Raw genomic sequence first — 27283 nt, 5'->3', positions numbered from 1 at the left:
TTAAGTCGTCGTGTTGTAATCACGGACATTTTGTATGTTTGAATTAGATTCAATGCAATTTTCCTTTTTACTGTAGGCCTGCATGTTAAATCACTTCCGGTTTATCTGCTATTTTATCTGAGAAATACTTCTTATTTTGACGTATTTGTATTAGTAGTACAGTATTCCTTATACGCCATATCGTGGTCAGGATTATGTTTCTGTTTATCTTTGTAATTGCAATACACGTTTGTCAAGTATAAGTTACATTTTACTACATTAAATTGCTGATATGCAAGTCGGGACTGCTCCCACTGTTGTGGCGTCGTAACGTCCAAACTATCAAACGAGATTTCCTCTTGTTGTACTGTTCTTAATTTGTTTCAGCGCATTGATTGTGTTCCAACATTTATTTTTATGCATTAACGCACTAATTTGTGGGCATATGTCTGGTAAATGTGGTGAATTTGTTGTTGCTTGAGGATGCAAAAGAAATACATATACTGTATATACACTTGTGTTATGTTTAGTTACTCTTAGCAATTATGGGAGAATAATTTGAGTCTCCTTTGAGTCTGTTGTGTTGTCAATTTTAAGTTGAATTATTAAACCTTTGTGTAATTTGAAGTAAAAATCATTCTTGTTTTTGGCTTATTTAGGACTGTTTCCGATAATAGAATCACTGTAATCTTTTGCAAAACAGCATGTTGTAATTTAATAGTATTGTACTGGTAAAAATGAAGGGGTGATATTTACTTTGGAGTGTCATTTTTCGACAGGTATGGCTGTGTTCGACAAGTGCTCTGTCCTTTTGGAACTGAAAAACTTGCCATTTAAGGAAAGGAAGTTCCTGAAACAGTCTGTGATGGAAAATGGAGGCAGCCTTTGTTTCGTTGTCACTAAACAAGTAAGATGACTTGCGACTCCTGTGGGTTTGGTTTCTACATGACTGCCACATTACAATACAGCGTTCTCTTTTTTTAAGTTTTGATTTGTCAAGAATTGTAGCAACCATTCAGACGGCAAATATTAAGTGTGTTTCATTATAAATCGTTGGTAATGAACTAGTTCACAAGTAAGAGTTACAACATCATGAGACCAACATCATGTTTTGTCGAGACACTGGATACTCGGAAAAAAAAAATCGCTTGGCAAAATTATTTTTACTGGAAGTCTTTTAAGACTGTCACAATTATGCCTCATTGTGCTTTTTTCTTGGCAACCGAGTGCTCCACCAACTTGTGCCACAAAAGAAGGTGACGGGAAAATATTGAGACAAACAGTGAGGATGACAAGACCCTAAAAAAGTCTATAGGACACAGGAATTAGTTTTTTTAAAACTTCAAGTTAGTTAGTTAGTTAGTTTTTGAGTTGATGCTTTGATTTATTGCCCGGTGTGATGGTTGCAAACTGCCTGTTGGATTTCTCCGAATCCCCATACACCCAATGAGGAAAGTAGACTGTGGCGGGACACAACCTTATTGGCTGGGGGCTGCCCAGTTTGAGGTAGGGAGTAACTGTCCAGTGGGATTAAAAAAATCCCTCCCACTGACGAGAACGACTCCTGCCACCATGCTCTGTGCCAATTGAGCAATAATTTGTAAACAGTAACTGACGTTCTCCGTGTTGTTTTGATGCTTGATGCGAAGCTGGAGTATCCTCTCCAGGTGAATGCATTGTAGTTTGTGAGGTTGTCTGATGTCAGCCCTGGCAGTCTAGTAAGAAGGTCAAATTGTTGCCCTTGCAACAAGTCCCTGCTATCCACGACACTGATGGGACTAGAGGAACAACTAGGTTGTCACGATTTAGGACCTGTGTCGCACGAGCTGCCAGGATGCAACTGAATACAGCTGCGAACTGCCTTAATGACGCTTACTTGTGAAGCCTTTTCCATGGATGGCTGTGTCCGCAATGCAGCGGAGGTTTCAAATTGGGGGTTTCCTTCCCCTGGACTCATGGAGAAAATCACATATTGTGTGTTTAAAGCAAGCACATTGCCTCTACTACCTGCTTGCTCGGTTCGTCTCCAGTTATCCTACCATCCATGTTTTTGGAATTTGAGGGGTAATTGGAGCACCTGGAGAAAGGCCACACAGGCATGGTGAGAACATGCAAACTGTCATATAGAGAATACAGTGAAGAAAATAAGTATTTGAACACCCTGCTATATTGCAAGTTCTCCCACTTAAAAATTCTGGAAGGGTCTGAAATTTTCATCGTAGGTGTATGTCCACTGTGAGAGAGATAATCTAAAAAGAAAAATCCAGAAATCACAATATATGATTTTTTTTAACGATTTATTTGTGTGACACAACCTTATTTGAACACCTGTCTATCAACTGGAATTCTGACACTCAAAGACCTGTTAGTCCGCCTTTAAAAGTCCATCTGCACTCCATGTATTATTCTGAATCAGATGCACCTGTGTGAGTTCGTTAGCTGCATAAATACACTTGTCCAACCCATAAAATCAGTAAGACTCAAACTTGTAACATGGCCGAGACCAAAGAGCTGTCCAAAGACACTAGAGACAAAATTGTACAACTCCACATGGCAGAAAGGGGCTACGGAGAAATTGCCAAGCAGCTTGGTGAAAAAAGGTCCACTGTTGGAGCAATCATTAGAAAATGGAAGAAGCTAAACATGACAGTCAATCTCAATCGGAGCCCCATGCAAGATATCACTTCGTGGGGTCTCAGTGATTCTTAAAAAGGTGGAGAATCAGCCCAGGACTACACGACAGGACTTGGTCAATGACCTGAAAAGAGCTGGGACCACCGTTTCCAAGATGACTGTTGGTAATACACTAAGACGTCATTGTTTGAACTCATGCATGGAACAGAAGGGTCCCCTGCTTAAACCAGCACATGTCAAGGGCCATCTTAAGTTTGCCAATGACCATTTGGATGATACAGAGGAGTCATGGGAGAAGGTTTTGTGGTCAGATAAGACCAAAATGGAACTTTTTGGTCATAATTCCACTAACCGTGTTTGGAGGAAGACGAATGATGAGTTCCATTCCAAGAACACCATCCCTACTGTGAAGCATGGGTGTGGTAGAATCATTCTTCGGGGGTGTTTTTCTGCACGTGGGACAGTACAACTGCACTGTATTAAGGAGACGATGACCGCGGCCATCTACTGTGAGATTTTGGGGAGCAACCTCTTTCCCTCAGTCAGAGCATTAAAGATAACTCATGGCTGGGTCTTTCAACATGACAAGGACCCGAAGCACACAGCCAGGAAAACCAAGGAGTGGCTCCGTAAGAAGCATATCAAGGTTCTGGCGTGGCCTAGCCAGTCTCCAGACTTAAACCCAATAGAAAATCTTTGGAGGGATCTGAAACTCTGAGTTTCTCAGTGACAGCCCAAAAACCTGTCTGATCTAGAGAAGAACTGTGTGGAGGATTGGGCCAAAATCCCTGCTGAAGTGTGTGCAAACCTGATGAACAACTACAAGAAACGTTTGACCTCTGTAATTTAAAAAAAAAAAAAAGCCTACTGTACCAAATATTAGCATTGGTTTTCTCAGCTGTATCACACAAATAAATCGTTAAAAAAATCATACGCTGGAATTTTCTTTTTAGATTAGCTCTCTCACAGTAGACATGCGCCTACGAAATTTCAGAGACCTCCATGATTTCTAAGTGGGAGAACTTGCAAGATCGCAGGGTGTTCAAATACTCATTTTCTTCACTGTAGATTTGAACTTGGGACCTCAAAACTGTGAGGGAGATGCACTAACCAGTTTTCCACTGCAACACCTAATCCATCCATCCATGTTCTTAGCTGCTTTTCTTCACAAGGGTCGCAGGAGTGCCTGTCCCAGCTGTCATTGGGCAGGTGGCAGGGTACACCCTGAACTGGTTGCCATCCTCTCGCAGGGCAAATCGAGACAAACAGCCACACTCACAATCACACCTCGGGGCAATTTAGATTGTCCAATTAATGTTGCATGTTTTTGGGATTTGGGAGGAAACCGGAGTGCCCGGAGAAAACCCATGGAGGCACGGGGAGACCATGCAAACTCCACACAGGTGGGGCCGGGATTGAACTCAGGTCCTCAGAACTGTGAGGCCAACACTTTGCTGCTGCTCCACCGTGCGTCTTACACCTAATCCCGAAACAATTGAATATAAATTCAAGTTCGCTATTGTCTGCCTTGCGCTATTGTTGGGCTACACCCTCACACCCTGCTGTCTTAATTAGTATTAATATTAATATAAAATTGTAGACTATTGCATAGTTCGTCACTTTAGATTCCACCCTTCGCACAATTGTCATTGCACTGGTCTATCATGGTTAACCGCGAACAGGTAAGGACACTCAGTACAAACTTAACATAATGTGGGGGGTTGACGCACTCTAACTGCTCTCAATGCTCGAAGACTGCATCTTTGCATAACTGTGACTCTTATAAGAAACAGTGCACTATAAATTGAATGTATATTGTTCTTCGTTCTTGTGACTTTGTTTATTCTGGCAGGCGTCCTACAACCTTTAGAGGACTACATGTTGGACATGTCCTCGTTCGACGCATTCTTTCACATGGTTCCTCTCTCCTCAATTAAGACAAATCCATTCAAAGATCAAGGTAACATTTATTTCACGTCTGTCTCTGTTTGTCTCTTTGTCTATACATTCATCCATCCATCTATCTATCTCTCCTTGGGGAAATTGTGGGTACTTTGTCACTTGCTTTGCTGACCTGGCTGTAGAGAGCACGGTAAAACAACCCAAAATAAAAGCAGCTAAAAGGTTTTTTTTTTTTGCAAACTAGATTGAGTCCACCTCAAATGACAAATGACAGGTTTCAATATCTGGAAAATGATTTTTTTTTGGTTGAAAAGATCAACTTGTCTACTGATAAACGAGCACAATTCAACACAAAATAATATGTATTACCTACATTATATATTTTTTTCTTACTGTGGAGTTTTAAACGAATACTTGTGAAAAATTGGTCAATAGCCACTCAGCTGCTTTGTATTTCGTGGCACTTCACATTAATCTGCAGGAGGCGCTTCTACGTCAAAGTTCAACAGTAACAAGCAAGAAAATGTCTACAAAGCCATTTCCAAGGCTTTGGGGCTCCAGCGAACCATTGTCATAGCCATTATCCACAAATGGAGAAGACTTGGAACTGTGGCAAACCTTCCCAGCAGTGGATGACATACTAAAATTGCTCCAAGAGTGCGGTGACGACTCATACAGGAGGTCACAAAAGAACCTTAAACAACATCTTAAGACTTGGAGGCCTCACTGGCCTCAGTTAAGGTCAGTGTTCATGAATCTGCCATAAGAAAGACACTGACCAAAAATGGCATCCATGGGAGTGCTCCCAGGTGAAAACCCCTGCTTTCAGCAAAGAATACAAAGCCTCACATTTGTGAAAAAACATCTTGATGATCCTCAAGAATTTTGGAGAAACGTTCTATTAAATCACAAGTCAAAAATGTACCTTTTTGGAAGGTGTGCAGCCCATTACATCTGACGTAAAAAGAGCACAGCATTTGATAAAAAGAACATTATGTCAACAGTAAACCATGGTGGTGGCAGTGTGATGGTCTGAGGCTGCTTTGCTATCTCAGTACCAGGACAACTTGCTGTGCTTGATGGAACAATGAATTCTGCTGTATACCAGAAAATCCTGAAGGAGAACGTCCGCCCATCATTTCGTGCCCTCTATCTGCCAATCGCAGGGCACATAGAGACAATCAACAGTCGCACTCAAAAACACACCTAAGGGCAATTTTGAGTCCCTAATTAATGCATATTTTTGTAATGTGGGAGGAAACCAGAGTTCCCAGAGGTAACCCACACAGGCACGGGCAGAGCATGCAAACTCCACACAGGCTGGGCCAGGATTTGAACCATGGTCCTCAGAACTGTGAGGCCAACTTCCTAAAGGCTCCGTCACACCATGACGTTCTGGTCAACGTCCTCTGAACATTTCAATCGTTCTATTTTTCAGCGTTCTCAAACGTGGATGACACATCTGGTGTGTGATTAACGTGTGTCTAACGAATGACTTAACGCGTGTCTAACGCACGAAAAGGGTGTCAAACGCATGAAAAGCGTGTAACAGCGACCAAATAAGATACCCCTAAAAACCATTAGCGTGTGCAAATGTGTCATTGGAGCGCGACGAGCGATTTGTCAACGTAAGACGAGCGTGTTGAGCATGTGACCAATGGGTTAATAACGACAGAAAAGCGTTTTGCTGGCGTGTAATTTTTACAGTGGAACCAGCACTAAAACGTTGGAAAGTTCATAGTCACTTCAGTTGTTGTCGTGAGTTAGAACAGTGAGCATCATGCCGCCGAGAAGAAAAAAAGTTAGGGCACGGACTTCAGCAACTAGCGCTGCTAGTAAGAAAGCTAAGCCTCTTTCATCACGAGCAATGTGTTTGGAGGAAAAAACAACAGCAGGAGGAAGAGCACGTCCGCGAAGTCACGCACCATGTGACAACCCCTGGGGACCCTAAACACCTTGCAAACCCCAGTGAGGACGGTCCGACAAAGAGAGAAAAGAAGCAGAGAAAGGATTGCAGGATCTTGGACCGGGCTGTTGAGGATAGTATGGTGGAGTTTTTCCGCGAAAACGAACTGCTGCTTTCTGGATCTTCCAATATAGGTGCGCTCTACTGTACCTTAATATTAAATGGACCTTGCTTACAAAGCATCGGTTTATATACCCATATGCATGGACGTTCGGGAAACGCACGAATGACGCTCATTGTACTCCAAACGACATCCGTTTGACTTTAGTTACACGCTGTGTGCGCTACAGGATTGTTCAGTGGTCGTTGACAGGTCGCCAGTGAGTCGTTCACTGCAAAGCAAACGATCAAGTAACAACCAAGTAAAGCTAGATTTACGACTGACTAATAATAGCCAAACGCGTGCAACGCTCGGCGAACCTTAGTAAAATGTTCCACAAACGTTTTGAACGTTCTGCAGCGTTTAAAATTAAACGTTGATGAACGCTGGTCTCGGTGAGAACTTTTGTGCATGTTCAAAACTTTTTTTCCGGACCGGCGTTCTCCGCCGATTCCCAGCGATCATTGACGTTCACTAGCGTTCAAACAACGCTCTTCCGGAGCTATCCGGGCGACCATGGGTGACTACCAACGTTTCCTCAATCGCTATAGAACACTGACCAGAACGTCATGGTGTGACAGGGCCATAACCAGTTGCACCCATCTGCTGCTATATGAAAGACTCTTCACCAATTATCACAAACACTTGATTCAGTTACTGCTGCCAATAATGGCACAACCCATTATTAGGTTCAGAGGGCACTTTTCACAGAGTCAGAAAGTTTACAATTTTTTTCATGCCTTAAATTGAAATGTAGTTTGAAAACTGCATTTTGTATTTCTTTGGGGTGTCTCTGAGTGATATTAGAATTGGTATGATGATATAAAATCTTTGAGTGTGATACAAAAAAACCGAAATAATGAAGGGGGCAAATACTTTTTCCCAGCAGTGTACAACGTGGCCAACTGGTTAGCACATCTGCCTCAAAGTTCGGAGGACCTACGTTAGCCTGTGTGGCGTTTCTCTCCATGCATACCTGAGTTTTCTCCAGGTTTTCTCTCACATGGTAAGACAAATTGAAGACAATATTATGCGTAGGTGTAAGCGTGAGTGCAAGTAGTTGTTTGTTTATACTGCACTTCTTCTTCTTCTTCTTCTTTTCCTTTCGGCTTGTCCCGTTAGGGGTCGCCACAGCGTGTCATCTTTTGCCATCTTAGCCTATCTCCTGCATCTTCCTCTCTAACCCCAACTGCCCTCATGTCTTCCCTCACCACATCCATAAACCTTCTCTTTGGTCTTCCTCTCGCTCTTTTGCCTGGGAGCGCCATCCTCAGCATCCTTCTACCAATATACTCACTCTCTCGCCTCTGAACATGTCCAAACCATCGAAGTCTGCTCTCTCGAATCTTGTCTCCAAAACATCCAGCTTTGGCCGTCCCTCGAATGAGCTCATTTCTAATCCTATCCAACCTGGTCACTCCGAGCGAGAACCTCAACATCTTCATTTCTGCCACCTCCAGTTCAGCTTCCTGTTGTTTCTTCAGTGCCACCGTCTCTAATCCGTACATCATGGCCGGCCTCACCACTGTTTTGTAAACTTTGCCCTTTATCCTAGCAGACACTCTTCTGTCACATAACACACCAGACACCTTTCGCCAGCTCTTCCAACCTGCTTGGACCCGTTTCTTCACTTCCTGACCACACTCTCCATTGCTCTGTACTGTTGACCCCAAGTATTTGAAGTCGTCCACCCTTGCTATCTCTTCTCCCTGTAGCCTCACTCTTCCCCCTCTACTTTTCTCATTCACGCACATATATTCTGTTTTACTTCGGCTAATCTTCATTCCTCTCCTTTCCAGTGCATGTCTCCATCTTTCCAATTGTTCCTCTGCATGCTCCCTGCTTTCACTGCATATGACAATATCATCTGCGAACATCATGGTCCAAGGGGATTCCAGTCTAACCTCATCTGTCAGCCTATCCATTACCACTGCAAATAGGAAGTGGCTCAGAGCTGATCCCTGATGCAGTCCCACCTCCACCTTAAATTCCTCTGTCACACCTACGGCACACCTCACCATTGTTTTCCTACCATCATACATGTCCTGTACTATTTTAACATACTTCTCTGCCACACCAGACTTACGCATGCAGTACCACAGTTCCTCTCTTGGTACTCTGTCATAGGCTTTCTCTAGATCCACAAAGACACAATGTAGCTCCTTCTGACCTTCTCTGTACTTTTCCACGAGCATCCTCAAGGCAAATAATGCATCTGTGGTACTCTTTCTAGGCATGAAACCATACTGTTGCTCGCAGATACTTACTTCTGTCCTGAGTCTAGCCTCCACTACTCTTTCCCAGAACTTCATTGTGTGGCTCATCAACTTTATTCCTCTATAGTTCCCACAGCTCTGAACATCCCCTTTGTTCTTAAAAATGGGAACTAGAACACTTTTCCTCCATTCTTCAGGCATCTTTTCGCCCGCTAGTATTCTGTTGAATAAGTTGGTCAAAAACTCCACAGCCATCTCTCCAAATTGCTTCCATACCTCTACCGGTATGTCATCAGGACCAACTGCCTTTCCATTTTTCATCCTTTGTAGTGCCTTTCTGACTTCCCCTTAGTAATCATTTCCACTTCCTGGTCCTTCACTCTTGCCTCTTCAACTCTTCCTTCTCTCTCATTTTCTTCATTCATCAACTTCTCAAAGTATTCTTTCCATCTATTTAGTACACTACCGGCACCAGTCAACACATTTCCATCTCTATCCTAATCACCCTTACCTGCTGCACATCCTTCCCATCTCTATCCCTCTGTCTGGCCAACCTGTAGAGATCCTTTTCTCCTTCTTTCGTGTCCAACCTGGTGTACATGTCTTCATATGCCTCTTGTTTAGCCTTTGCCACCTCTACCTTTGCCCTACGTCGCATCTCGATGTACTCCTTTCGCCTCTCCTCAGTCCTCTCAGTATCCCACTTCTTCTTCGCTAATCTCTTTCCTTGTATGACTCCCTGTATTTTGGGGTTCCACCACCAAGTCTCCTTCTCCCCTTTCCTACCAGATGACACCCCAAGTACTCTCCTGCCTGTCTCTCTGATCACCTTGGCTGTCGTCGTCCAGTCTTCCGGGAGCTTCGGTTGTCCATCGAGAGCCTGTCTCACCTCTTTCCGGAAGGCCGCACAACATTCTTCCTTTCTCAGCTTCCACCACATGGTTCTCTGCTCTACCTTTGTCTTCTTAATCTTCCTACCCACCACCAGAATCATCCTACATACTACCATCCTATGCTGTCGAGCTACACTCTCCCCTACCACTACTTTACAGTCAGTAACCTCCTTCAGATTACATCGTCTGCACAAAATATAATCTACCTGCGTGGTTCTACCTCCGCTCTTGTAGGTCACTATATGTTCCTCCTCCTCTTCTGGAAATAAGTGTTCACTACAGCCATCTCCATCCTTTTTGCAAAGTCCACCACCATCTGCCCTTCAAAGTTCCTTTCCTGGATGCCGTAGTTACCCATCACTTCTTCATCGCCCCTGTTTCCTTTACCAATATGTCCATTACAATCTGCACCAATCACAACTCTCTCGCTGTCTGGGATGCTCAGAACTACTTCATCTAGTTCCTTCCAGAATTTCTCTTTCAACTCTAGGTCACATCCTACCTGTGGTGCATAGCCGCTAACCACATTATACATAACACCCTCAATTTCAAATTTTAGTCTCATCACTCGATCTGATACTCTTTTCACCTCCAAGACATTCTTAGCCAGCTCTTCCTTTAAAATAACTCCTACTCCATTTCTCTTCCCATCTACTCCGTGGTAGAATAATTTAAACCCTGCTCCCAAACTTCTAGCCTTACTACCTTTCCACCTGCTCTCTTTATACTGCACGTGCCCTGTAATTGGCTGGCAACCAGTCCAGAAAGTACTTTGCTTATCGCCCAGAGAGGCTCCAGTATGCCCCAGACCCTAGTGAGGATAAGTGGTACGGAAAATTCATGGATCGGTGACCACTTTCATCTGTCACATTGTTTAGTTGGAGTAGGACTACGTCATTGATCAATTCACTGAATATATCCAATTTTTGGTGTTCAGGTGGATTTTGTGTGGGTTTATGTAGCTTTTCTCCAGGCACTCTGGTTTCTTCCCATATCTCAAAAATATGCAATAATTGTAGACTCAAAATTGCCCCTTGGTGTGATTACGAGTGTGAATGTTGTCTGTCTCCATGTGGCCTGAGATTGGCTGGAAACCAGTTCAGGGTGCACCCTGCCTCCTGCCTGATTACAGCTGGGATTGGCTCCTGAAACCCTTGTGAGAGTAAGCGGCTCAGAAATGGATGGCTGGATGGATGGAAATATTGAAGCCATAATTTATTAATTCTTATAAATCAGTGATTATCTTGTGAAATTGAACAGTATGCAGATTTTTTCATCCGATTTTATCATACACTGCAACTAACTGTGTTGTGGTAATGTTCTTGACATACATTAAAATATGGAAATTGAGAAATTGTTCTGGAAGTGAATTTTCATAGGTTGACAGCTTTGCAGTCATAGCCATGAATGCAATTTTTGTAATAATTGCCAGGTTTAAATTTATTACTAAAAATAATAATTTGCAGGTTTGATTTTTTGATTTTTTTTTGTTTTTTATATTTTGATGACTATAAAGCACTTTGCGTTGTATTTTTTGAGGGTATGAAAACCAGTTCTAAATAAAGTTTGACTTGATTCGTCATTTGTTTTGGTGTTTCCACTCATTTATGTTTAGGCAAGGCAAAAAAAAGTTCATTTGTAGAGCACAAGCCAACAACAAGGTGATTCAAAGTGCTTTACAAAGACATCAAAACGTGAAGACAAACATGATTTAAGTAACACAAAAAGATAAGAACAATAGATAAAATTCATACAAAATTATTTATTAAAATATGGTTACATTTAGAAAAGATTTGGATTTTGGATCTTTATTAAAAAGCAACTGAGAACAGAAATTTTCAGCTGATCTAAGCCTTTCTGAGAGTTTCTTCCAGAATTGTGGGACATAGAAGCTGAATGCAGCTTTTCCATGTCTGTTTCTGTCCCTGGGAGCTGATAAAACAGATCCAGTTGACCTGAGGGGTCTGGAGTGTTCATACTGGGTCCCGAGGTCATTGATGTATTTGGGTCCAAGACCATTCAGAGCTTTATAGACCAGCATCAAAAGTTTGAAGTCTATTCTCTGACAGACAGCTGGCCAGTGTAAAGGCCTCAGTTTTTGGTCTTAGTGAGGACTCGAGCAGCGGGGTTCTGAATGAGGTGCAGTTTAATTGATTTTTTTTAGGAAGACCTGTAAAGATGCTGTTGCAGTAATCAAGCCTATTGAAAATGAAGGCATGGACTAGTTTTTCCAAGACCTGCTGAGACATTGAGTCTTTTAACCTTGATATGTTCTTAAGGTGATAATAAACTAACTTTGTTATAGCTTTCCAAATATAGGTCTGGGTCCATCACTACTCCCAGATTTCTAATGTGATTGCTAGTTCTAAGGAGTATAGATTGGAGGTCTGTGGTGACCTGTGATCGTTTCTCTTGGGCTCCAAAAACAATGACCTTAGTTTTTTTTTTGTTTAGCTGGGGAAAATTGTGACAGATCCAGTCGTTAATCTCCTCAATACATTTACCAAGAGCCTTTACAGCATAAATGTCAAACTCAAGGCCTGGGAGCCACATCCAGCATGCCATGTGATTTTTATGTGGCCCGAAAAGCCAAATCGGCTGTCAACTTCCATGATTCCTGTGAAAATCTTCAAATCAACATATAAATGATAATGTTGAGATATTATAAGTATTTTTGTGTTACCAAAAATGAACAATGGTTAAAAAAACACAGCCTTGATTTCTGATTGTGAAACTAGTCTATAAATTTTATGTGTAAATATGATGAGGTCAGTCAATATTTTTATGGTTCCGCAGTAAGAACAGCCTCTGAGGGAGACCGTATTTAAAATCTTGCCCACGACATAAATTGACCCCTCCGTAGAAAATGCGTCATCCGCGTCGCTGACCAATCAGAGGCCAGAGATCGGCATAAACCCCGCCCCTTTTTTGCACCCGCCCTTCCCTCAGACAACGTTGCATGGTCCAGTATAGCTTTTGTTAGCGTTTTATCGCGTATTTGGGTTCATTAACAATAGATATGGTTAAGAGGTGTAGTCACGGACTTTGTAATAGTGACGACAGGTATCCCGAAAGGCTAGTTGGTGGAGTTCAATTCGTACCCTTTCCAAAACCGAAGACCTTGTACGAAAAATGTCTTCGATGGATCAAACTTTGTGGAAGACCGCATGATCAACTGAATCCAACAACCTGAACAGATATGTTTGCACGAAGGTAAGTCCTATATTTGATTTTCAATACGTCTCATATAAATGAATTAGCAGTTCTTCGCTTGCATAACATAGCTACGTGTGAATGATTGACACACTTGATCTGTGTTGAGCGATATTTTGCGATGATCTGACTGCACAAACGTGTCCCTGTTCGGCGGCTCCCGAGCTAAGCTAAACCGGACTAGCAAGTCCTAAAAGCCTTCGACGTGCACAGAGACACCAAGACTGAAGGAAGGATGTTTGAGGACACTATAAAATAGTGATTGTCGTACTCGGTCGGGACTTACGTAGGTTCAGCACTAATTCAAGAATAATTATTGAGGGGAGCGCGTGACGTTACACAAAGAAAACGAGAGAAACAACTCGTAAATCAAGCCTCACCTTCTTCTTTTACTTCACACGGCGGTTCACAAACGGCTATACAGATACACATACAGATTCTGCACACAAGTGTGATAGGTAATACGAAAATAGGAAACTGTCAATAACGAATTCGTCTTTGGGTTATAATATATTATATTATGTGGCTTCCTCTGACTCCGGAAAGATCTCGCGCTAATATCGATGGTTTCTCCGTCGATATGCATGGAAATACCATTGAAATACCCCTCGCTGAAATACTTGAAGCCCTGTTGTCTGCTTTTCAACAATATTTCACTATTCGCAAAGAATGCGAGTGAGAAATCAGATGGTAAATCGGACAATTTCGCTCTAGTCTTTTCTTCCTGGGCCGCCATTTTTGCTAATTGTTTGTCTGAGGTTAGCACACGTGGGGTGACGTAACTTCAGGAGGCGTGGTTAAGTGCCCTGTATGGAGGAGTCAATTAGTTTGACACCCCTGCAGTACAGGGCCTCGATCTCCTGGTGACATTGTAATACATATGTTTGTCCTCTGCATAGCTATGTTAATTTATGTTCTTGTTATTTATAATCTGTGCAAGTGGACAAGACTCTAAATTCCCCTGAGGTGTGAGTCTGCTTGCGGCTGTTGTCTGTCTCCGTTTGCTCTGCAATTGGCTAGCAAACAATTCAGGGTGTACCCTGCCTCCTGCAAGATGACAGGTGGGATTGGCTCCAGCAGTCCCGTGACCCTCGGGAGGGTCTCTGAGGGTGCATGGGTGCTCGCCCAACCAGTCTACATGTGTACTTGTCGAAGATGTTCGACCAATTCCCTCGAATATTCCTGTGGAGGCTACTCCAGGAGAATGGGGTACCAGATCCCCCCGATTCGATTGAACCATTCGGCCCTGCAAGGCCAATGTCAGAGTTCGGGCCGCATTGCCAGCAGCATGTCGAATACGTTTCCAGTGAGGTTTGGACTCTACCAAGGCTGGCCTTTTGATTCCGTTCGTTACCTTTTATGGACAGAATTTCTAGGTGCAGCTGAGGTGTGAAAGAGCTCAGTTTTATTTTGTTTTGTGTTTTTGCAGATGATGTGGTTCTTCAGCAAGCCACAATTTTCAACTGTCACTGTCGCGGTTCACAGCTGAGTGGCTGGGATGAAAATCAGCATCTCCAAATCTGAGCTCATGGTCTTCAGTTGGAAATGGGTGAAGTGCCTTCTCCGTCAGGGAAGAGATCCTACTCTAAGTCGAGGAGTTAAAATTTCTCAGTCTTGTTCATGAGTCTTTGAAGAATGCATTGGGAAATACACAGGTGGATCAGTGCAGCCAGAAGGAGGATCTTTGCCAAAAGGCAGAGCTCTCAATTTACCAGTTGATCTACGTTTCTACCCAGATCTATGGTCAGAAGCTATGGGTCGTGACCAAAAGAACAAGACCACCGTAAGGTTTTCCGGTCATGTTGCACCAATAGTTGCCCCATGGATGACCCAGGACACACTTGAGACAGTATCTCTCCTGGCTGGCCTTGGAACGACTTGGATTCCCCTCTGAAGAGCTGACTAAAGCATCTCGGGAAAGACTATTTTGTTTATCTTTGTTACTTTCCATTTAGATTTTGGATTTCGTCATTGTCTCTCTGTGCTATGTCTTAGTCACCAGTCATGTTTTCTTTCCAGTTTTTAAGTTTAATCAAGGTTTTCTTTGTTCATTTGGTTTTCAGTTGGGGGATTTTTGTTTGTTTTTTGTATGTTGGTTGGTTGCCTTTTTTGGACATTAAATATCATTATTTAAGACACCCGCACTGCTGCCTTGCCTCCTTATTTCCCTGCACTTCAGTCCTCCACATTTTGTCTTGTCTTCCTTGCCTTCACAAACTCTAACTGTGACAGGAAGTCTGGCCTTCCCTGCTAAAGATGCTGCCCCCATGACATGACTTTGAATAAGGCAAATTTAAATGGATGGAATATTAGTGTATATATTCATGGTAATTTGTCAGACATGTACAGAATAATGCTTTATTCAAATGAAATAAAGGATTACTGTATTATGTTTGTGTTTAAAGGGCCACTTTTTTTATTTATTTCAGCAGGAGAAAGCTCGCTGAAGGATGGAATATATTGTACATGCAGGTAGGTGGGGAAAAAAGTAAAAGATTTAGGTTTTGCTTGCACAAATCCCTCCTTGATATATCCCCACAAGCGGTACAGAGAGAGTGCCATAAATATGTGGTGCAGACATGTAGACTAATGGAAAAACAACACATGCAGCATGTGCACTCCTCTATTTACACAATGCAGGCAGATTGAATCAGATCCAACACCCAGCCAGTTCTAGCCAAGTGACTTTTGGCTTTTGTCGATCACGGCCTTCATTTTCTCATGGCTCCAAGGCGAATCAAAGAGTTGTGCTCTTTTGTGGGTGATGTATGGGGCCGTTAATAAAGTGTCAGGCTTGCTCGGCTCAACACAGATGGCTCGAGGTCATGTAAAAGTTTCAAGCAGCAAACTGGAGCCACCAAAAGACTGAGTTTTAACATCAGATATGTGTCCAGGAGTTTTTTGGGAAGTACAATTTCATAGGTGTGGATTCCCTATTTGTCACAAATCTGATGATACTGCTGTATCAAGTGACTAACTGTATGTATGTGTGTGTGTGGGGGTGGTGGGGAGGTGCATGTGCATGCCTGCCTACCTTCATGTATGTTACTCCTTTTTGTATTTGCAGTGAGCGGCGACATCATCAAGCCTTCCAGCAATGAACCCATCCCCACAGATAAGAGTGGAAGAGTACCAGACAAGTTCAGGTGTGTCTAGTGCCTAGGCACAGTAAGGTGTTGGATTATTAGGATAGGATTAGGTATAGAGACCACCCATGCAGCATAATCAACCATTGGACTAATAGTACCGATCCCTGGTTCTCTTCAGCCTCTTTCACCCCGGCAGATTTGAAGGCAGGCCAATTTGTGTCGAAAGCTATTGTCCAAGAGGCTGATACTATCAGTCATGAGACAATTGCTTTGGAAAGTTTATCTCGTTGATAATATCATGAGATTTGTTTGTTACTTTCTCAAAGTTATATAACTAATTAAATTGGATTACATTTTTATTACATTTCTTAATTTCAAATGAATTCATTAACACGACCCTTGGATAGGCAGCACGGTGGCACAGCTGTTAAGTGTTTGCCTCACAATTCTGAGGACCGGGATTCAATCTCGGCCCCACCTGTGTGGCGTTTGTATGTTCTTGACGTGCCTGCGTGGGGTTTCACCAGGCACTCCAGTTTCCTCCCACATCCCAATAACATGCAACATTAATTGGACACTCTAAATTGCCCCTAGGTGTGATTGTGAGTGCGGCTGATGTCTGTGTCCATGTGCCCTGTGATTGGCTGACATGCCTCCTGCCCGATGACAGCTGGGATAGGCTCCAGCACTCCCCGAGACCCTCATGAGGATAAGCCGTGAAGAAAATGGATGGATTTTTTTTTTTTAATCAACCACATATTCTTTACATAAATAAGAGAACAAAACATGATGAAATGTACATAATTTTTGTTCCATTACTGTAATGGATTATAATTACATAATTTTGTCATACGCAATGACTGACTTCCCAACACTTGATACCATGGTCAATAGACCTTTAACTGTCTGAATGTGCCTGTACAGCTACAGTATATGAATGCTCACTGGTGAATTCCGTCTGACAGATGAATAAATCTCTACCGTTATGCCACTCATGTTTGCCCGTAGTAAAAATAATATAGCAGTAAGTTAACTGAAACCAACGTTTTTAAATACATATAAACACATCAACTTGACTAATTGACCTCTGAGGCGGCATGGTGGAGCAGCTGGAAAGTGTTAGCCTCACAGTTCTGAGGACCAGGGTTCAAATCCTGGTCCCGCCTTTGTGGAGTTTGCATGTTCTCCCCTTGCCTGTGTGAGTTATCTCTGTGCACTCCCATTTCCTCAAACATCTAAAAAAACGTGCATTAATTGGACACTTTAAATTGCCTTTGTGTGTGAGTGTGACTGTTGTTTTTTCTTTATGTGCCCTGCGATTGGCTGGCAACCAGTTCAGGGTGTCACCTGCCTCCTTCCTGATCACTGAATACTAATACTCACTGGCTATGTATGCTTGCTAAACAAGGAAATAAATTCCTGCTATATCAATTAAGCAAGACAATATTTAAATATAGTGTCGTGAAAACCTATTTGCGCCCTCATGATTTGTGTTTTTTTTTTTTTTTTTTTTTTTTTTTTTTTGCATATCGATCATAAACAAAGGTTTTAAATCTTCAAATCAATTTCAATATCACCCAGAGACAGCCCACCGGAAATACAAAATGCAATTTTCATATGACAATTCAATTTATTAAGGCACAAAAAAAATCCAGTCCTTCTTGACTTTCTGGAAATGTAATTGTTCCCTTGTTAAATGACAGTCAGTCTGACTAACCTCAAATTTGGGAAAGGGGAGTTAAATTTAAAATACTTGTTGAATCAAGAAATCACTTAAATAAAATCTGTCAGAGAATGTGACGAGATCTCAAGAACCAATGTATCATGCCACGACCCAAAGAAATTCAAGACGAAATGAGAAAAAAGTGATTGGAATCCATCAGTCTGGAAAGGGAACAAAGCCATTTCCAAGGCATTGGGGCTTCAGCGAACCAATGTCAGAGACATTATCCACAAATGGAGAAAAGTGAGAACATTGGCAAACCTTCTCAAGAGTGGACTCTTCTTCTTCTTTTTCTTCTTTCTGCTTGTCCCGTTAGTGGACAACCAACTAAAATTACTCCAAGAGTGAAACGATGACTCACCTAGAAGGTCACAAAAGAACCTTGAACAACATCTTAAAGACCTGCAGGCCTCACTGGCCTCAGTAAATGTCAGTGATCATGACTCTACCATAAAAAAGACATTTGCCAAAAATAACATCCACGTTAGAGTTCCCAGGCAAAAAACCCTGGCCTTCGGACTCCAAGAGTGTGACAATGAATCATCCAAGAGGTCATAAAACAACCTCAAACTAGAAAAAGACCTGCAGGCCTCGCTGGTCTCAGTTAAGGTCACTTTTCATGAAGACACTGGCCAAAAAGGGCATCCATGGGAGGGTTCCCAGACAAAAACCCATGCTGTGAGCAAAGAATACAAAGGCTCGTCTCACATTTTTCAAAAAACATCTTGAGTCTCAAGACTTTTAAAGAAATGTTCTACGGATTGACGAGTCAAAAATTTAACTTTTTGGAAGGTTTGTGGCCCATGACATCAAGGGTAAAAATGTTAAAAAATAACATGCCAACTTGCTGTGATTTATGGAACAATGAATTCTGCTGTGTACCAGAAAATTCTGAAGGAGAACATCTGGTCATCAGTTTGTGCCTTCAAAATCAAGTGCTCTTGAATCAAGCAGCAGGACCTGAAACAAACGAGAAAGGCTCAAAAGAAAAAAACAAAAAGTTTTGGATTGGTCAAGTCAAAGTCCGGGTTTAAATCCAATTAAGATGCTGTGGTGAGATGCTGCGGTGTAACCTTAAAAAGGGAATTTATGCTAAAAAACCATCAAATATGGGGGAGTCGAAACAATTCTGCAAAAAATGGAACAATTCCTCCAGAGCGATGTGAAAGACTCATCACCAATTATCACAAACGCTTTATTTTACTTATTGCTCCCAAGGGTGGCACAACCTGTTTTTAGGTTCAGGGGGCAATTACATTTTCACAGAGGGTTAGAAAGGTCTTGATTTTTTTGTTTTTTTTGGGGGGGGGTGGTGTGGTGGTGATCATTTTCGGCGCCAATGTGGCTTATCACGGAGCTGAGCCGGGCTGCTTTACGCCGTTGTCGTCGCACGCGGATGAGTGTGCCATTGTCAGGAGTGTTGTTCATAGCCACTGCCATGTGCGAGCCGACGCAGCAGCCTTCGCCAGCTAGCCCAACACGGAAGCCGTCCGACGCGCACATTGACACATTTATCACGCCTGTCATACATATGCGGATCTTTTGTTACGTTAGGAGAGACCGATTACATGGTCCACCCCAAGCTATTATTTTTTTTAGTAGCTGTATACACACCTACCTGTTATTTGGAACCCACAAAGCTCTCGTCCTTTGCACCTGGGCAATCCATTTTTCATGACGAAGCGGGTCTCTTGGAAACTTATGAAGGGTAAATCTATCCTCCCAAGTGTTCGGGCAATATCCAGCAATGCAACAAGCCGGCATTTTGGCTAACACGAAGGAACAACAAGCTAGCTTCCCGCAGGTAAAACTAATAGAAATAAACAAGTCCGCTGAAGGGGGCTCCTGCCCCGTACGTCACTTCCTGCTTCTTCTCAAAAAAATCCCTCGAGAGGTTTTTCATGGCGGGAGTTACACAAAGCCTATATGGCCTATACGTCAAAATCATGTTTTGTGGTGGAAAAAACGGATGGGTCCATACCGGCTGTGGTTTTTTCATTAATAACATAAAAAATCATCCATTTAATGACACTTGACCTTTAAGACAGGCCTTGACATGTGCTGGTTTAAGCAGGGGACCCTTCCGTGTCATGCATGATTTTAAACAATGATGTCTTAGTGTATTATCAACAGTCACCTTCAAAACGGTGGTCCCAGCTCTTTTCTGGTCATTGACCAAGTCCTGTCTTGTCGTCCTGGGCTTCTACATGGAGGCAACCAATCAGAGGAAAAGGGTGGTCTTAGTCAAATATAGACAAAGCCGACACCGAACTGGGTCAAACAGAAGTAGCTGTCAGAGGGCCTTTTCTGGACACTCTTCTGGCAAAACCATTTTATTCTTCAAATCGACACTTTTATACTAAATGCATGTTAGAGAGTCACTCTCTGGAGGTCTCATAGCCAAAATACAGGACCTTTAAGATAATTCAGATGGTCGTCAATGTGATGAGATGACCAACTTCCAGGTTGGCATTGAGGAGGTAGAAATAGCAAAGAAAAATGAATTCTGCCATTCAAGTCTTCAGTGAACCTCAGATTTTTGGAAAATGTATGAGAATATAAACGACAGGAACAAGTCCTTGAAACCCCATACAAGAAGGCTAGGAGGCATATTCAAACCCCAAATCGACGTTTCACACAACTAAAATAAAATATTGTATTCAATTGTGTGTGCAGTATTCTGAACAATAGCTTTCACTTGCAAAATTATTTCAAATGTCATGATTGTTGATTCATATAAAGCCTGTTTATGTGACAGTTATTCCCTTCTCTCAGATAGCACATCACTGCCATCTGCTACAGACTACCAGGCTTATCACTCTAGAGGTCCCTCAGAATAGACTCCTGAATCCCTTCAATGAAAATACTTATTTAGCACTTCTGCTGTGGATTTTCTTAGGATTTATAAGGAACTGGATGACGATATTCCAGCATATCCAGATGACTTCATTGTGGCCAAGTATTCCATCTTTTATAAGGTGGCGGTAAGGCACAATCACTTTTTGCCCAACTTATCAGCGGTAATAATGTGCTACAATGTACTCATTTGTCTAGGATGACAGCAGAACTTTGTGTGTGTTGGAGCTCCAGAGTGCCAAGGGAAAGAAGGGGCAGCACTACCGTGTGATTCGCTACTGGAAGGACGTAAGTAAAATACATTGTCTTCTCGATGTTTGAAACATTAGTCACATCAAGTTTTTTTTGTGCTAACTACAGACAGTAGAAAGTGATATGGTGGCATTCCCCTCAACCTCAGAGCAGGCTGTGGAGGTCTATCAGACATTAACTGACACCCTGCTGGCTTCGGGTCTGCACCCAAGGACTTCAATCCCTCTGCAGGAACGAAACCTTGGCTCGCATGCCCTGCACCAGGTTCTCCAATCCACCTCACAACTTAAAACACAAATACATAGTAATTATGAAAACAGAGCAGCTAAATAGTCTCTAGAGGGTGTCACTGAGACATAAAAGATTATTATACCATAAAACGGCTCAAGCATCCCCTGTGGATCAGAAGGAATACTGGGAACATTATGAGGCAATGTAAAATTTATTGTGAGGGACACAAATACTATCCCAAACTGTCTCTGATTGCTAGTTGTGTTTAGTTGTTTTACTGATGTACTTCATCACTCTTTTGAGAAGAGTCATCAACACAACCCACATCGAGTTGACAATAATGTAATACGTATAACAATAAATAGTAACGTGAGAAACATGCATGTGCGGGGTGACCATTTGCGCGAACGTTTTATGGCATTAAGTTAATAGGCAATTATTATTTAGTCAAAATGCAATTTAAGGCAAGACATCTTGCTTTTTCTATTTGTGAGTCATTTTGTCTGCAACACCGCAAAAATCACCAAAACATTTAATATTCATTGGAAATGTTTTTTTATCTGATTTTGTTTGTTTTGATTTTGTTGTGTGATCAACGTGCGTAGTGCATCCTTTGCTAACTGCAGAACTGACTTATCAAGGAAAATTCCTGACAGGTGTGTGTAATGCGATAGTACCCAACAGGGTTTTATAGGTATGTGTATTGATTCCAAATTTGAATTTGACATGTAGCATGCGAGGGGTAGCGAAGAGGAGGCGAACTGCTCCCTACCATTGCTCACGGACTTCTCCAACTGGAATAAATGAAGGACACGTTAAACCTATCCATTCCTCCATTGTTTATACCACTCATCCTCACCAGGGTCACGGACATGCTGAAGCCTATCCTGGATATCTTTGGACAAGAGGCAGGCAACACCCTGAACTGGTCACCAGCAAATCCCAAGGCACATAACTATTGGCAGTCACACTCACAACTACGGACAATTTCTCTGTCCAGCTCGCGATCAAGAGCCTTTTATCTATCTTGATACTGAGAGTGATGAGTGTGTCGAAGTCGGTTGGAAGGTCTGGTTGGACCAAATGATCTTTGATGGCGAGGGATGTTCCTTGAAAAAAATGCAGAGCGGTGCCCTGTTATTCCATTGACTCTCAGCCACGAGGATGTGAAACTCAATCGCCTAATCTAACACCCTTGCCTTACTTTAAGTGATAAGGGATCTGCCTCATGCTCAGGTGTGGAACGCTTGCGCCATAGTCTTCATAAATGATGACCATGAATGACATGTGACAGAGTTGTGGCTCCATTCAGCAGTAGTCCATGGCTTCAGACGGTCAGTCAGGTGGGAAATGAGGAAAGAGATCTTTGCCTGCTTGGTGGGGAAACCGTCTACCTGCTGCTCAAAGTGTAGTTTGTACTGAGTGATGAAAAGCTTGATGTCTCAGAGTCTCCAGCGAACCTCTCCGGGGGAGAGAGCTGTGGGTAGATGGCAGTGGAGGTGGCAGGTGGTGACATGCTGACTGATTTGTGAGGAAATGGTGATACAGTGGAGGCATCGGATGCTGTGCTGGCCAATTCTTTCTTCTGAACTATATCGATTAGAAGATCCAACTGTGGGGCCACCTGCCTCGTTATAGTGTCCTGCTGCTCTGATAGTCCCTTAAGATGGAGGTCGAGGGCAACCAGTTGTTCATTCTGCTGCGCAATGCATTGTTCCTGTGCTTAAAGGGCTTTACGCGCCAAGTCTGAGTCTGCTGGGTCCATATTATGGTCAGTTCATTCTATCATAGGAAGAACAAGGGATAGGACCCAAAATGCATGACTGTAATCCAAGGGACAGTTCAAGAAGAGAATTTTAATCACAGAGGTCAGTACACAGGCAGGCAGTCCAAAAAGGCAACAGTATCCGAAAACGTAAAGCAAAAGGCAGTCAATCACGTGGAAAACAAGAAACACTGGAACTTGATGACAAGATACAACAAACTAGCAACCTGACAGAATGAGACATGGTGTAATTAGGTGAGCAGCTCATGTCAAAATTCACAACTACCAAGGTCAAATGTCCATTTTTCAACAGATCAAATTGTATCAAGCCTCAGATGAAAAGTCTTGATGAAGGCTTTCTCACTCCTGAATTTTGTCACTATGCACTCAGATGATGATAGTGATGATGCTTGCGAGTGTCTATAGTACAGGAGACGTGGACCCAAAAGTGAATATAAGACATATGGTTAGAATGGATGGTTCATTTAATATAACAGAGGTTGGACGGGTTGCTGGGGTGAATCAAGGGAGCTTATCACAAGAGCCGAGGTTTGTGTTGGGTTGGAAGAGATGAGAGAGTTGGAACAAAGCGGAGTAAGGCTGGGCGAGGAACATGGCGACAAGATATTTGCAAAGCACTGGAGGAGTAAAAAAACAGGGAATCAAAAACAGCAATTCTCAGACATGAGCTTAAAGCCAGAGGCGTGGAGGCCAAAGCACCACTGGTGCAAGTGGAAATCATCTGTCATCTGCTCTTCGATCCAACAGAGTCTTTAAAACCCATTGATTATTGTGGCCTCTGTGCAAGAATTAGTGTCCCTCCAGAAGCTGCCCAGCCCAACCTGAAACAATAAAGCAAACGACCCGCAGTGTGGTGCAGGAAATGAGCCCCCCCAAAATAAGATGAAGATGGAGGGATGTTATTGTAAAATAAAAAATATATATTTATGTAATATACAGTTGTGTCCATAATAATGGCAGTATATGTAACAGGGTGAGTAAACTTCTAAATTCCTCAAATAAGTTGCATTTAGTGAACACATGCATTGAGGACACTGCACATTCTACTTCAAAGCAAGAATATTGGAAATAACTAATTGAATTTGATATTTTACAGAAAGTCAAAAAGTATAATATGTAAAAAAAAATAGCACTAGTGACATCTTTCTTTACAAACTCAAAAAATACTGCCTAAACTTACAAATGTTTGAAGATAAAGATGGCGCCTACCAGTGTGGCAACCTCTGGCACATTCTCGTGGTATTGTTTAAGTTGTGTGTGTTTTTTGGTCGTCTCGGAACTCAAGTTCACAAGAAAGGACTTGCTAACCATCATAGTCTTCTCGGAACTTTTTTTGACAACTCTCCCCAATTCGTCAAATCTTTTTCCGGAGTTACTCTTCGGCGCTGTCTTCAAAGCTTCGCGCCAATGGCGGCAGAGAACTTGTGAGCCGGTACACAAGTTCAACTGTGGAAGAGAGGACATCTACTGGTGCTTCTATCGATTAATCTCGTGAACCTACAATCCCTAGCCAACAAAACGGATGAACTTCAACTTCTGATCAAGACCTGCAAAGACTTTGGACGTTCTGCTGCCCTGTGCTCCACGGTGACTTGGCTCCGTGGACGTGTCTCCGACGGCGCCATTAAGCTATCCGCTTTCCTCTTTATCATGCGAACTGCTTGCGGGGCTAAAACAGAAGTCGAAAGGTGGTGGAAAAGGTGTTTATATTGATGAAAAATGGCGCACAGACGTTACACAGCTCAGCACACATTGCAGCCCGCTTTTGGAGTCGTTGTTCTCGAACTGTAAGCCGTTTTACTCACCGCGGGATTTTGCCTCTTTCATTCTCATAGGTGTTTATATTCCGTCTCAAGCTAGCATGAACGCAGCACTGCTAACATTCGGTGAGCAGGTAAACGAGATTGAGGAAAAAAACACAGCTCATTATCCCATTAGTTTTTAACACAGCTAAACTTAACCACAAACTCCCTGAATATAAGCAGCATGTAAAATGTCCAACAAGGGCAAGTAACACTCTAGACCACTGTTATACTGCCATTAAAATCGAATATTAAGTAATTCCACCATGCTCCCCTAGGGTCCTCTGATCACTGCTTACTCTACTTAATACCTACATACAGGCAAGAGCTTAAGTGTCTGAAGCCTTTTGCAAAATCAGTTAAAAAGTAGACCAATGAGGCTAAGTTAGAACTTCAAACCTGCTTTGACTGCAGACACTGGAGTGTCTTTGAAAATTCAGTGAGCAGCCTGGATGAATTCACAGATATTGTTACCGCATATGTCAGTTTCTGTGAGGAGGTGTGTGTACCAATAAACCTTTTTGCACATTCAATAACAACAAGCCGTGGTTTACATCCAGATTTAGGCAACTCCGCCAGGCTAAATAGGTTGCAGAGGTGCAAAACTAAAATGATCCTCCATTTCTCTTTATGCCAGTTGATGTGTTCTATGACAAAATGTAGCCTCCTCTGCACATGCCTTTTTCTCAAGACAGGGACTTTAAGGGGAATTCTTGTATTTGTACTGTCACGGTACTCACAGGCACCGCCAAACTGTCTTTGATATCCTGGATCTGATCATTAGCTGAGCCTTTGCCATTCTGGTTATTCTGTGATCCATTTTGATGGTTGTCTTCCATTTTCTGGTACAAGTCTCTGGTTTTGCTCTTCCTTATAAGGCATTAAAGACAATTTTAGCTGAGCAGGCTATAATTTTCGTCACCTCTTTATAACGTTTCCCCTCTCCAATTGATCTTTTAATCAAAGTATGCTGTTCTTCTGAACAATGTGTTGAATGACTAATTTTCCTCAGGCTTTCGAGGAGAACTGCATGTTCAAAAAGCGGACGTGATTTTTCCGTTTATAGGCGTAATTCCGTCTTTTTACTGCATTGATAAAAAACAAATATATTCTCCGTTTTTCTGCAATATTCCGACCGTAACTCATGCCAGAATCCACAGTCGTTCATATTCCGGTCCGACTTTTGCAAGCGAGGTGGAAGATTAGATACACATCTGTTGATTGGTCGAATCTGTTCCTCCTGACCAATGAAAACGCTCGTTGTATACGAGGCAGATCATCGGGCCATTTTCAAGTGAACACGATAACAGTGCTCAAGAGGAAAGACGGCTCTCGAGTGAAAGACATTGCTAGATATGTAAAATATAAGTTCCAATGGTATTGGATGGAACAAGAAATCGTCGATACAGTTGGAAAAAAGGAAGTTACCACTCTGTTAAGCGACTTCATTCGCAAAATCAATAGACCTGGTAAAGCATTGTGGACATGGGGTCAGGATACTATTGACTATAGATCAAGAGGTTTCAAGGCATTGGAAGTTCACGCAAAACGACAAAAACACTTTAAACAACTGAAAGCAATGAAAATGAACTTTTCCATAGCTGGTACGTTAAGATGTCAATCCAAGGCCAACAACCAGCACTAGTTGCAGACAGGGTAATCAAGAGTTGAGAAGCAATTACTTGTAAAAATGTCTGTATTATTTATTGACAACGACACATGACGTTAATAATTGTTGTCAAACTCAAAATCATTTACTAAGACAAGAAATTAAGACGTTTTTTAATGGATACGACATACATGCTATGAAAGAACGCTGCCATGGTGCAGATCTGAATTCAATGTAGTAGTTCACTATGTTGAATTTGTATTTGAATTTGTAATTTTTTGGGGTAAAGGTATGCACCTAAATCATGAACGATCATATTGTGTACATTTTGAAAACAGAATAGCATTTATTTGTAGATGTACTAGATATATTTCATTCATAATACAATTTATAAACTTGCACATTAAAATTGGTGATCATCCTTTCATCATGCTTGCAGCCCCCAGATCCCCAGCTATTTTTCTATCTTTTATCATTCAGTCAAATCACATGTCTGACAGATGCTGGCTTCATCCTTAAATAGAAATCGTGAACGTGACGTCACCGTTTTCACGCGCCATATTGCCGGTCAAACAAAGCTACTTGGCTACTTGATTGTCACAATAGACGAGACAGTTCTTCAAAAATATCATTCCATAGAATACAAGCCAAAAAAAATGAGAAACGATAGATGGATTGCCAGTCAAACAAAGCTCTTTGGCAGTACGGGAGTTGTTGAACCGGACCACTTTTGTTTTTTTACCTATTCTCCTGTTGGTTGCCACAAAAGATGAGACAGTTCTTCAAATACATCATTCTGTGGAATACCAGCTGAAAAGATGAGAAAAGATTAGTGGATTTCAGCAATTAAACGGGATGAATGGTGCCCAATGAAATACACACGCCTGTGTAGTGTTCATTTCATTTCAGGTAGTAATTTTTCTCAATCTGAAATTGTCAAAGAGTGTTTATAATGCCTAGTTGACCATTTTGAGAACAATGTATTTGAAAAATTTAATAAACCGTTTGTCACAGAGAATTTTACGGAGGTCA

The 27283-nt window shown here is 42.1% G+C and overlaps 1 protein-coding gene across 1 annotated transcript in view; it reads left to right on the top strand.

Annotated features, from left to right (window-relative positions):
- Window positions 1–402: 402 nt before the first annotated feature.
- The window catches only part of parp4 (poly (ADP-ribose) polymerase family, member 4), a 117355-nt gene continuing 90474 nt past the window's right edge, over window positions 403–27283 (top strand). Inside the window, 8 exon segments of the mRNA XM_061841226.1 lie at window positions 403–431; window positions 759–886; window positions 4466–4471; window positions 4474–4573; window positions 15971–16049; window positions 20615–20693; window positions 20770–20859; window positions 20932–21087. Coding sequence (XP_061697210.1) covers window positions 425–431; window positions 759–886; window positions 4466–4471; window positions 4474–4573; window positions 15971–16049; window positions 20615–20693; window positions 20770–20859; window positions 20932–21087 — 645 coding nt within the window. The 5' untranslated portion in view covers window positions 403–424.

The sequence above is a fragment of the Syngnathoides biaculeatus genome, chromosome 14 (assembly GCF_019802595.1).
Source record: "Syngnathoides biaculeatus isolate LvHL_M chromosome 14, ASM1980259v1, whole genome shotgun sequence".
Lineage (NCBI taxonomy): Eukaryota > Metazoa > Chordata > Actinopteri > Syngnathiformes > Syngnathidae > Syngnathoides > Syngnathoides biaculeatus.
Note: the sequence above shows the minus strand (reverse complement) of the source record. Positions and strands in the feature narration are given on the sequence as shown.